The sequence below is a fragment of the Aedes albopictus genome, chromosome 1, assembly GCF_035046485.1.
Source record: "Aedes albopictus strain Foshan chromosome 1, AalbF5, whole genome shotgun sequence".
Taxonomy (NCBI): Eukaryota; Metazoa; Arthropoda; class Insecta; order Diptera; family Culicidae; genus Aedes; species Aedes albopictus.
The window spans coordinates 109,979,182-109,992,291 of NC_085136.1; the positions used below are offsets into that span (position 1 = coordinate 109,979,182).

Here is a 13,110-nt window from a genome sequence, read left to right on the forward strand (position 1 = left end):
GTGTTCGGTCTGTTCAACTTCCTGGCGTACACGGCGGGAACGTACTTCCTCTTCGTAGAACTCAGATCCAGCGAAGAGTAACAAGCCAACCGTGACAACAACGCCACTTATCCCGCAAAGACGTGACTAAGAAGAAGAGCCACACCGAAAACAGCAACAACAAAACCACACAACGCCATCGTGATCCAGTGGATGGACATTGTGCTAACAAACATCTATACTTAGCATTTAGATGGCAACAAGACGGCGTGGGTCGCGTTTAGATCGCAACTCGAGCTACCAGTGCACTGCTGCTAGTACTAACGGCTTCATGGCTGGTGGTTTAAATTAACTGAAAATGCATCAAACAAAGTCATTTTAACGTAAACACACAAACACACCCACAAAACTCAAACACAAAATACGGAGTAACACAACAAACAAATGAGTGCATTTTATTTCGTAGGCTTTGTACTGTACTTGTTTTTTTTTTGTTAAAACTTTTGTTTTGTAACAGTCTTTTTTGTTATCGCTCCAGCACTCATTGCAGCAATCGAACAGTTCAAAACCAAAAATGACGTAAACAGCCTTCAGAAAGCGTTCGCAAAGCCATTCACCAATTAGTGAAGCATTGAAAATTGTTAAAGAAAGTTAGTTGAAAATCAAAAACTTTTTTTTTTCGTCGAATAATCGTTAAGGGAAAAAGTGTGCAAAAAGCTAAGGAACATTATTTAATCGTGAAAAAGAAACGTAATAACTACCGTATAACAGTGAAAGGGATCAATTGAAGTATAATGTAAGTTAACCTTAAACAAATGAACGTATTGTTACTTGGCGGGTCGGAAGGACCACGCCTAGCGAGCGAGACTCTTAGGGTCGGCACGTTTCGCTAGTCAAGAACCAAGTAAAACACACTTTTAGCTTTTTTCTTTTTATTTTCAGCTTACTGTGGGTGTGAAGTGTCGGTGTGTAGTGTGGAACGTTGCGGCCGGCCGGAAGTGGAGCACTTGGGGGGATTTCCTACGGGTTTCCTGGGCGTTCGGTGGACCACCGGGACTTGGACGGGATGACGGGGTGCGCGGCACAACCTTCGCGCTTGAAATTACCACCGGGGTGGCGTGGTAGGTCATGTCCAGGAGTCTGAACGGGGGATGCCGAGGTCTGCGGGTGTTCACGACACGTTCTGGGCGTCGGAGGGTCCTCAACGTCAGGCGGGACTTCTGGCTGTCCGGGCACTAACCGAACGAAAGGTGTTGTTCGAGCCTCATAGGCGGCGGACGGGATGCCCTGCAGGTGTTCACGGGCCATGGGTGGCCACTACCAGGCTGAATAGGCCTATGATAATGGGTCCTATGGAAAATGGGGTTATACACAGGCACGGGTTTTAACAGAGTTACTGGGCATTTCGGTAACGGCAGCGCCTAATAATTTTTGGTTGGTTCATACCTGATTCAATAATCACTAGCAATAAATCAAAGTTGAATTTTCCGAACTCACAATCTTGGATACTTCCAACGGTCAATTTAACTTTCTGGCTTTTGGCGCTTACACTTGCCTACTACTTGCCTCGAAAGGTCGTCAGAACGGAAAGACTTTGCTCTTCGCCTGGTTCGACCCAGTAGCCTGTCCCTCTTGCCTTTTCCCTATTCCCCTTTGAATTTCTCTTTTTGACGTGGATTGTGTTATGGCAGCTCTTCCCCTTTTTGGCTCATTTTGTGTAAGTGTTGTGTTAGGTCTGTTCAGTATAGAGTGAATGTGTGTTAACAAATTTTGTTCTGATTTTATTAATTATCTTTTTATAACATTTACTTACTTACAATATAATTTACTAACAAAATACAAATAACAGAATATCCATTAATTAACAATTTACTCTAATTATATTAACAAATACTAACACATTTACTTTTAGGAACTAATAAACAAAGTTAGCGTTTCTTAACGGTAACAGTATTTCAACAACTGGAGAAAAAAATCAAACATTAACTATTGATTACGAGTCAAATATTTTATTATTTCGATGAATAAATGACTATTCATGTTAAGAACGATGGCTGTGCGCCAACTTGCTTGGATATTCGCCGAAAGTCCACAAACAAACTTGCCTTATCAATGACATTTTCTGTTTCTTATCAGCTGCTTGAGTTTCCCGATCCAAGTATTGATTGTACTTTGGGTTCCTTGTGACAAAAACCTTAACGAAAGCATTTTAAGTTGAGAAAATCACAATTTCTAATCGCCTGTTATAATTGCATTATGGACACCGAATGTATGTTTTGGACACCCTCATGTATATATAATTTGGACAAGGCAATTATCTTTATGTTAAGCCATGAATACTGCTAAATCATGGAAGACTTAGTAGCATAAATTAACATTTCTTGCAAATAATCAAATGTCTCCGCTTAATTGGCATCTATTTTGATGACTGTTACAGTTTTTGTTAAAATCGAGGAATTATCGCCAGACTTACAGAATACGCCTCACGGTGTGTCTAAAACCGTTATTAACAAAATAAAGTACCCATCTAAGCGGTACCCACCATTCGAAAGACATAGTATCCAGGTATCATCTCTGAAATTTTGGAAATGTTTCATCGAGGGAATTGTTAGTTTGAGCGATTTGAAATTTTATGGTGATTTTCAACGAAATTCTTTTTTGACTATTAATATTCAATCGTGATTGTATCACGATCGTGGCCATTAGCGTGGGTCATCGGAACCGTTTTCTCAGATCATAGCCTTTTTGGTTCCGTTTCGGGTCCTGAGTATCTGTGCAAAATGTGAGTACGATGGGCTGCGTCTACACTTTGCGCATTGCAATTGAAATTTGTATGGGATTTTGTATGAGAAAGCCTACTTTTTTGCATTTTTGTCATTAGTTGAAAAAGTTTGTCTGAAACTTTTTAACCGATACAGTAAAATGATAGCCTAGGATGTTTTGAAAAACTTTGTGGAAGACCGCAAAACGATCCGATGCTTGTGAAAATAGTTATAATTATCAAACCGCATGCATGTGTTTATGTTTTAACATGTAAAGGAATAACAATAGCAACAAAATCATACTGTTTCACCAAGCAATGCCAACGCTATAACTTTTTTTATAAGCATCAGATCACTTCGCGGGCTTCGACAAAGTTTTTCAGGACACCTTAGGCTATGTTTCACTTTATCGGTTACATGGTTTTAGAAAAATTCGAGCTTGTTATGAGAGAAATGCAAAAAAAGTGTGTTTTCCCATGTAAAACTCCATACAAACTTCAAACGCGATGCGCAAAACGTAGGCATAACCGATCCTGCCCAAATTTTGCCCACTTATTTGGGTCCTGAAATGAGATCAAAAAAACTTTGATCTGAAGGGATACCATTGAATTTTTCATCTTTCCATATAAACGATGACCCACTCTAGTGGCCATCGTTTTGTCCCTCATAAATTTGGGATTCAACATTCGAAACTGAAAATTTGAAAACAGTTTATCTACGAAATCAAAAGTTATCCGTGAATTGAATTTATAATCCAAATCTGTGGATTTTTACGGTATTTATAGCAATTAAACAGTTACTATTTACTACTAATAACCAAAATAAATTCAAATGCCCGCTGCTGTAGTCAATCACAGCATTCAACAACTGGTTGAAATAGGATTTAGATGTCTGGAGCGTATGATATATCTTACATGTTTCTGAAAAATTGCTGGAATCACCCTCAGTAGCCTGCTCTCCGAACACACCAAGAGATTTTCCAGTATGTATCATCTCACACCAGCAACTGGAACTGCAAAATATAAAACTTTGAGAAATTCGGCAAATAAAGGGTCTCCCATTTCGTTCCAAACCTAGCCTTCAACGTGGTATAGTCTGGATCCAATTTATCTATGAATCACGCTCTGTAGTTGTCTTTGTAATGCCTGAAATATAAATATTATTAAACCATCATAGTTAATTCCTTCATGAACAATCAAAGCGTCCTTTAAGTTACAACATGCTTTTCCTGTGAAGCCATACGTTCGTTGCTGATGTCTCAACAGCCATCATGGACCACGACTGTATCTTTTCAGGACTTGCTTTTTTGGCGGCTTTGTACAATGCGTTCTAAGATTTATGTGTTAAGAGGTTGCGGCGTGACAGTCAATATCAACTCCTGATTTATACCGTTAACTAGGGGCTTATTTACACAACAAACATGGAGTTTTGCTTACAAACTTAGATGTTTTCGCGTGCAAGAATGATGATAAAGCTACTTCACCATGACGTGAGCTCAATAAAAATCGCCCAAAAATTTGCTTTAATTGCTGACTCGCTTCTACACATTACAAAAAACACTGCTTTCCCTTCTCAATTTCTGGTAAGCATTGTTACTGATCCGCTAGACGTCTATTGAGTATTCATATACCACGTTGATTTCAAAGTTCGTATCAATTTCCTATTTAGCTTTATCAATTTCCTATTAAGTTTCACATTTAACGGTTCCACGTTAAGCAGTTCTGAGAATACACTGAGAAATCTCTTGGTGTGTTTAGAGAGCAAGCTACTGAGAGGGTTCCCAGCGATTTTGCCGAAACATGGGGGAGATATTGTATGTCCAAGACATCAAAATCCTATTTCATCCAACTAATGAATGCTGTGATTGACTACAACAGCGGGCATTTGAACTGATATTGGTTATTTGTAGTTAGCCATAAATACCGTAAAAACCTATGGATATGAATTATAAACTCAATTCACGATAACTTTTGATTTCGTAGATAAACTGTTCTCAAATTTTCAGTAAGAATATTCGATTAGCATACGTTTCGAATGCTGAATTCCAAATTTATGAGGGACACACAGGTCGATGGCCACGATGGTGATACAACCAAAATTGAATATTAATAATTCAAAGAGAATTTCATTGAAAATCACCCTTAAATTTAAAATCGCTCAAACTATCAATTCCCTCGGTGAAACATTTCCAAAATTTCAGAGATGATACCGGGATACTATATCTTTCGAATGGTGGGTACTGCTTAGATGGGTATTTTATTTTGTTAATAACGGTTTTAGACACACCGTGCCTCTAAGACTCCCTGAAGCACTCCTGAAACTCCCTGGAGCTCGCTGAGGCCCCTTAATACGCTCCCATAAACACCCTTGAGACCTCTTGGTACCCCCTGAAAATCCCAGGTATCCGCTGGAACTCTCCTAGATCTCCTGAAACACTTAAAACCCCCTAAAACGAAAGACCTCCAGAAACGCACCTAAGACCCTCTGGAACTGCCCTGAAAACCCTGAAACCCCTTGAGGCGCCTCCAGGAACCCTCCTGAGACCCCTGAATCGCCCCGGAAGATCCCTGGAGATCCCCTTGAAACTACCTGAGACTTCCTTCAAACGTCTCAGATATCCAGATATCTCAGATAGGAATAAAAAAGATGCCTAAAAATAACCTACACAGAAAGTAACATTCATGTAAAATTCAGCGAGAAATCATGCACAGAAAGAAATTGTGACGTTAAAACTAGAACTTTTACATTTCAATTTAGTTTCATTTGATTTTACATAAAATAATTTCTTGTACGCTCAATTGTAAGCAAGCTCCATACTGCAGACCACCTGTAAGTTTACAATCCGATGATGAATTGTGTTGAAAGCGATGCAGGTCATTTTGTTACTGCGAGCTCGATGTAACAAATTTGAACAGTGTGCATATACACTATATTGACGGCGACTGTTTTGAAGACTTTCGAATAGTTTTGGCGTTTCAGTCTTTTCGGGGTCAAAAACAACTAAATGTTTTCTTCTTCCAACGTTTCGATCCTTATTGGATCTTCCTCAGGGAATCTGTAATTTATTTTAGTCATTTTCATTGGTTTTAACACATTGGACTACACTTAACACATACCGAATAAAATTGGTGCTTTTTCGTCCAGTGGTAGTTTTTTTAAACTTTTAACCGTCATTTGTTGTTTTTTGCTATAAAAGGTTATTGTCAATTAAGGAATACCTTAATGTAACTGTCTACTTACAATTTGTCCGTTTTTTCTGTTCCGAAAAACCTTCAAATTCAAAAAGATATTTTCGTTAGTCGGAAACCGGACCGCTATCCACTACTTTTGCGTACAATTTTCAAAATGACAGTCTTAGTTTGTTCTATTCGTGCGTTGTGTGTTCGATTTCAGTCGTGTCAGTGTCGTCAGTTTGTGTCATGTTTACATTCGGTCTGTTTTGGTTGTTTGATTTTGTTCTTTTTAGGTTCATGATAGAGTGGAGTAGACCAGCGTAGACTACGTTCAGATTGTCTGTGTCAGTACGTTTGTTTACCGTGTGTGGCGTGTTGTATATGTGACAGCTTTCCAAGATGGGAAGATTTGATGGTTTTTGTGTCCTATCTAATATCTTCACATCGTCAAGTCTGGAAATATGGTCATTTTCTGCTGCGTGGTCTACTAGCGCTGTCTTTTCTCTAATGGCTAGTTTCCACCTGGTAAGTACTGTGTAAAAAGATAGGACAAGTAATGGTTACGTAAAACTTTTGCAATCAAAATTACTTAAGCGTTCACAGTTGATAAGTAATTTGCAGCCAGAAAGATTTGCCAACAGATGGCACTGTCTTGCGATGCTGTCAGTCATGTTGTTAATATTCCGTACGGAATAATATGTCGATGTATTATTCCGTGAGTTAAAGTGGCATTTCTCTTACGTTTTTGTTTCTTCTTTCGCACCAAGGACATCAGGGTGCATTAAGCTGTTAGTACACAGGGGCCTTAGGCATGTAGTACACAGCGTCAAATATTTGATTTATTTTTATTTGATCGACGTCAAATAAATAAAAAAATGACAAGGAAAGAACTCAAGAAATAACATCAGTTTGAAGCGGAAAACGCAATGGGTTCGGTTACGGAATGCGGAAGCACTGCGGTACGTACTAAAAAAATCCGCAAGTATGTCGCTGCGGCATAGGCGTCAACTTGTGACGTAGTTAGGGGGGGGGGGGGGGCGAAGCTCTCCAAAATTGGACAAAATTCAACTTTTTTCAGTCCAATCCAGTTTTCACGTGGATATGCCTGAATAAGATGAATTGCATTGATATTTTCCGCATTCGATTGGTTTTGAAAGGCCTTGCCCCCCAACTACGTCACAAGTTGTTGCTCTGTTTTGCTCTATCAAAAGAAATCTGAGGTTTTCTAGTTCTCGAAAATTCCTAAAAGAGTTCTCAGGAGTTTCCCAATATTTCCTCTAGAATGTCCCCCAGGAGTTCACGGAAATTCATCCAAAAGTTCTCTTCCAGTTCTTCCTCCAGGAGATTATCAGGAATTCTTCCGGATTTTCCCGGATATTCCCGTGGGAGTTCCCCGGGCATGCCTCAAGTAGTGTTCCGGAAATTCCTCCAGGGATTCCCCCGGGAAATCATCCAGAAGTTATCAGGTTCTTCTTCCAGGAAACCCACAATAAAACTTCCGGGAGTTCCCCGGGAATGCCTCCAGAAGTTCCCCGTTAATTCTTTCAAGTGTTTGCCGGGAATATATCCAGGAGTTCCCCGTGAATTCTTGTAGGAGTTCCCCGGGATATCCTGCAGAAATTCCCTTGGAATTCCCCAATAAGTTTCCAAGAAATTCCTCCAGGAGTTTCCCACGAACTCATCTAAAATTACCTCGGGAATTCCACCAGAAGTTCACCAATAATTCCACCGGGAATTTTCCGGGAGTTCCTCTGAAATTCCCGTGCAATTCTTCCAGAATTCCTGCAGGAATTTCCCGGAGGAATCCCCGAAGGAATTTATGGAGCAATCACCAGAGCATCTTCTGAAGCAAATCTCCAGAAATTCCTTCTGAGATTTCTCCAATAATTCCTCCGGAGATTCCTCCAAAAAGTCCTCCGGAGATTCCTTCGGGAATTTTTTCGGAGATTCCTCCGGGAATTCTTCCAGACATTTCTCCGAGAATTCCTCCAGAGATTTCTCCGGCAATTCCTCTGGAGATTCCTTCGGGAATTCTTCCGGATATTCCTCCGGAAATTCCTCCAGAAATTCCTCCGGAGATTGCTCCAGGAACGCCTTCAGAGATTCTTCCAGGAATTCCTCATCAAGGAATACCTCCGGGGATTTTTCCTAGAATTTCTCCGGAGATTCCTCCAGAAATTTCTCCGGAGGTTCCTCCACGAATTACTTCGGAGATTCCTTCAGGAATTCCTCCGGAGATTCCTCCCGGAATTCCCCCAATTCCTGCAGTAATTTCTTTGGAGATTCCTCCAGGAATTTCCTCGTAGATTCCTTCAGGAATCCTCCCAGAGATTCTTCCGAGGAATCCTCGGAGGAATTCCTGGAGGAATCTTCGGAGGAATTCCTGGAAGAATTCTCGGAGGAATTCCGGAAGAATTTCCGGAGGAATTTTTGGAGCAATTTCTGGAGGAATCTCGGGAGGAATCCCTGAATGGATACCTGGAGGAATCTTCGGAGGAATTTCTGGAGGAATCTTTGGAGAAATTATTGGAGAAATCTCACTGATGCCACTCCTGGTGTAATCTTAAAAGAAAATCCTGGAGTAATACCAGAAGAAACTATAGGAGGAACCCAAAAATTTACTCCTAGAGGAGATGTAGAAGGAGGTTCTCCCAGAAGAAGTTGCTGGAAAAAGGATTTTCTCTGCGAAATCCCAGAGAAAAACCTTCGTACGGAATGCCAGAAGATTCATCACAAAGAATCCTTCGTGAATCTTCATAAAATTTCCCGTGAAGCTTTGTCCCAGTATTTCATTAACAACTCCATGAAGTAACCGCCAGAGTCCCAGCAGAATTCCTTCCATCGTAGTCCGAACGCCTAAATTGTAGAATTTTTAATTAGTATCTAACCTTAGTTCTCTCTGTAATACCATTAAAAGTTCCCCCAGAATTCCAGCGCAATGTCTCTAATCAGTATTTTCCTTGCAAAGCTTCACAACTCCGTTGGAATCTCACTATCTGGATTTTCCCCAGAAGCCCACCCAAAAGTTTTGAATTGAATCATTTTCCCTACACGCGCGCGAAAAAGTACATTAAATTTCAATAACATTTCCTGAGCAAACGAACGAAATTTCTCGAAGTCCAAATCGTAAACAACCTGCTGCCCTTTTCTTCACATCCTTCCTACAGCATCGTTTCGTTAAAATGCTGTCAGTTAAACAAATGTCAAAATTACTTACGGAAAAAGGTGAAATTTTACTTGAGCGCTCTACTTGGCAACAGGAAACTTAGCTTAATACTAATAATCGCTGCGTCTGCATTGGTGTGTCCTGCTTTTCTCAGTGTGCATATAAAAGGGAATGCTAGAACTAGTGCACATTTACATGAGGTATCATGCAAAATTACATAATAATCGTGAAAAATCGTGCAAACCCATCACTGAATCTAGCATTCCCTTTATGTGTATGATTTCTCGCTGACTTTTATATGGTTTGTTTTTTTTCTGTGTGCATAAAAAGAGATTTGGTGTAATACTTGCATCGGCTTTACTATTTAGCAAAACCGGTAGTGTAATTATGCAATGAACAAACAATTCCGACAATACTACGCAGGATGAAATATATGAGGGGGTTACAAGCAATGAGGTGCAAGTCAGCAGACACATATCAGAAAAAAAAACACTTTTTGGGTGTTTTTTCTTAACAACATTCTGGTAAGTTCCTTTATATGTACACAGTTAAAAAATGATACATCATATAACAAAAAGACCATATCGTATCGCACACATTTTTCCATCAGATTTTTGATTTACAGTATGCTCTCAGTATGAAGCTTGCATTCAACACTTTCTGAAATAAATTATTTTATGTAAAATTCAGTGACATGAAACATAAATTTATATGCTGTTTATGTCTATGCCGGGTGTAATTTTCAGATTTGTTTTGCTGTGTATGACATAATAAACATAAAACTATGGCACATACTTTATAGAAACTCATGAACCAAATAAATTTACATTTGGTTTGAAATTTACATGAGTAAAATTAAGACTACATATAAAAAAAATATTGAGGTTTACACGTCATATAAACATCATTTTAGTCATGTAAACATAATGCTATGATGGATTATATGAAACATCATGTAAATTTGTATTATATTTCAAATATATATGCTGAATTACATGACATATAAGTTTAAACATATAGAAATAATGCGTATTAATTGTCATGTAAATTGTCAGTCTTGATGATTCACATGAAATGTCATGTAAATTTATATTTGTATTTATATTGACATGCGACGAATGCTTTATAATTAAGTCCATTTATGTAGCCGACGCGCTACCTATCGGTGGGTGTAGAGACTGTTGAGCTTTTTGAAATTCAAGCTACACAACGAGTTACCACCACAGAGAACAGACGTCTATCTTCGCTTTCTGCCTTGTGTAAAACTTTGTAACGGTCATATCAGAGTATGTGGCTCTGTTCCCGTTGTGCGGCGCTAGCGTCCCATCACTTACAGTTTTGTGTTGTCATATTTGTTTCCAGTGCTCGCCGTTTTCGGCCGTTGGACGCTCGTGTCGCTTTTTGGGCTAGTGGATGTGGATGAAGTCTTTGTAAAGCGGGTTTTGTACGGTCGAGTAGATGGAAATCGTAAGAGCAAATCATTTCTAGTGGAACCTTTGACTCGATTAGTCCAAAAAAAGTGGAGGCAGTGTTCTGCATATTAAGCCTCAGTTTAGCTAGTTCACATGTGCTTAGTGAATAGTGTTTGCTAGTGAGTTTGTTTAACTTGACTCTTTCTGGAGAATTAAAGGCACTAATTTCCAATTCTTTAAATTAGGCTTTAGGAGAAAAAGTGATTTTTCCACACTAAATAGGAATAGGTAAGCGGTGAATATTTGAAATTACGGGTTCTGATCGCAAATTAGCACAATTTGCACTACGTTGTACAGAAAACTCACTGTTCAACGTGGGTGTTTAAGTGGAGTGAACCGATCGCCAGTTTTGACCGCGTGGTGCCAAATTCTTAGGGATTCCGATTGGATGGACCAATATACCACTCACGGGGCGATTTTTAGCATTTTCCACCATTGTCGACCGCCCACCAACCCTTCTGGGGGCCATTCGTATTAGAACGTTACTATTAGAAGTCAGGACGCGCTTCAGACCGCTGACGCCAGCGGTAACAGTAGCATTCCGTTACATCCCGTTCAACTACGTCGCCCAAGAACGCTACGTTTCGATCGACGGTGGACGCTATTAAGGCCGTAACGGAAACGGCCGAGATAGCGCTCCAGCATAAGCGTAGAGGAATTCGTTACTGCGCGGTAGTCACGTTGGATGTGAAGAATGCGTTCAATAGCGTCAGTTGGGCAGCCATTGAACGCGCCATCCAAGAGCCCCGGATAGTTTACGTCGGATACTGGAGAGCTATTTCCAGGATAGGGTGCTACTCTATGACACGGATGAGGGCGAAAAGAGGTACAGCACCAGCACCACCGCGGAAGTACCAAAAGGGTCAATCCTGGGCCCGGAATATGGAACGCGGCGTACGGATGACGTCTTGAGGCTCACACTTCAACCAGGCGTAAAGCTGGTCGGCTTTGCTGCTGACATTACCCTCACGGTATACACAGAAAAAAATATTCATGTAAAATTCAGCTAAAAATCATTCACATAAAGGGAATGCTATAGTTAGTGCATATTTACATGAGTTATCATGTAAAATTACGATACGTTCGTGTAAATTTCCACTAATAGTTGCGTAACCGGTTGGTGTCCATGATGGTTTACGCGAAGTTTGGCGTAAATTTACACGATGTTAATGTAGTTTTACATTATATCTCATGTAAAGGTGCACTAAGTCTAGCATTCCTTTTATGTGCATGATTTCTCGCTGATTTTTAATTACATTTTTTTTTCTGTGTACGGCTAGTCGATAGAGGAAGTGGAACTGACAGCGGCGCATGCAATTGGCATAATCGAAGACTGGATGAGGGCTCGTCAGCTGGCACTCGCACACCACAATCGCAAGTCTGAACAACATGCGGTGGTTACCACAGGCGGATGCGAGAAGCAACTCGGAGTCATGATCGATGATAAGCTGAACTTTAGCAGCCACGTGGAATATGCTTGCAAGAGGGCAAGCATGGCGATTATGGCACTATCGAAGATAATGTCAAATAGCTCGGCAGTTGTCTCGAGTAAGCGTAGACTTCTCGCGACAGTAGCGGTCTCCATACTACGGTATGGTGCCACTGCATGGTCGAGCGCGCTAGAGGTCAAGCGAAACGTAGAGCGGCTCGAAAGTACACACCGGTTGATGGGCCTTAGGGTCACCAGCGCATACCGTACGGTGTCAAAGGACGCGGTATGCGTGCTGGCGGGTATGATGCTCATAGCACTTGTGGTGTCAGAGGACGAGGAGTGCTTCGCGAGACGCGGCACAAGAGGCGCGAGACGGATTGCCAGAACATCGTCGATGTTGAAATGGCAGAGGGATTGGTCATCCTCCAGCAAGGGCAGATGGACACACAGGCTCATACCGAGCGTGTCCAAGTGGACGAGCAGGCCCCATGGCGAGGTGAATTTTCACTTGACACAATTTCTGTCAGGCCATTGGTGCTTTAAATGCACTGCACAGATTCGGACATACAGGTTCTTCTACATGTGCGGAGTGTTCAGACTGCGACGAGACCGCGGAGCATGTGCTCTTTGAATGCCCACGCTTCGTGGAGCAAAGGTCGAGTATGCAGGAGGTATGCGGTAGAGATATGTATCACTCCCGACTACATTGTTGAAAGGATGTGTACGGGGGAGGACAAGTGGGATGCCGTTTCTTCCACGGTATCTCGAATCGTCCTTGAACTACAGAGAAAATGGCGAGCCGAACAACAGCTAGTTGAGTTGGCTCCCCCTCCCCATCCAGGAGCTTGAGCCCGAGCCTCCGGGGAAGAGCGAACAATTTAAGGCGGTAGCAGGTGGAACGCTTACCATTAGAGTGTACTCATTGTACGAAATCATCCCCCTTCTCGAAGTCATCCCTAACGGGCGTACCGCGAAGGTAAGGAAGAGAGAGAAAGAGGTTTTAGTGTCGACCCCATATAACCTGAGGACCCACCTCTCGGGTATCTGTAGAAGCAGATTTCCTCTTTCTATATATAAAAAAAGACCAACGTTGCATACCATCATATCGAATCTTTTCAACGTAATT

General features: G+C 41.1%; 1 protein-coding gene across 3 annotated transcripts in view; it reads left to right on the top strand.

Annotated features, from left to right (window-relative positions):
* The window catches only part of LOC109433005 (MAL-like protein), a 141,596-nt gene that overhangs the window by 64,937 nt on the left and 63,549 nt on the right, over positions 1-13,110 (top strand). Inside the window, exons 5-6 of one of the 3 annotated variants that reach the window (XR_009996155.1) lie at positions 1-775; positions 922-2,027. The exons of 1 other annotated variant lie outside the window; for it this stretch is intronic. Coding sequence is in view for 1 of the 2 variants with exons in the window: in XM_029858468.2 (XP_029714328.1) it covers positions 1-81 (81 nt within the window). In the remaining variant the exon portion in view is untranslated. Of the gene's footprint in view, positions 2,028-13,110 lie in introns of those variants that run through there. One more of the 3 variants, XM_029858468.2, reaches the window with a different exon arrangement.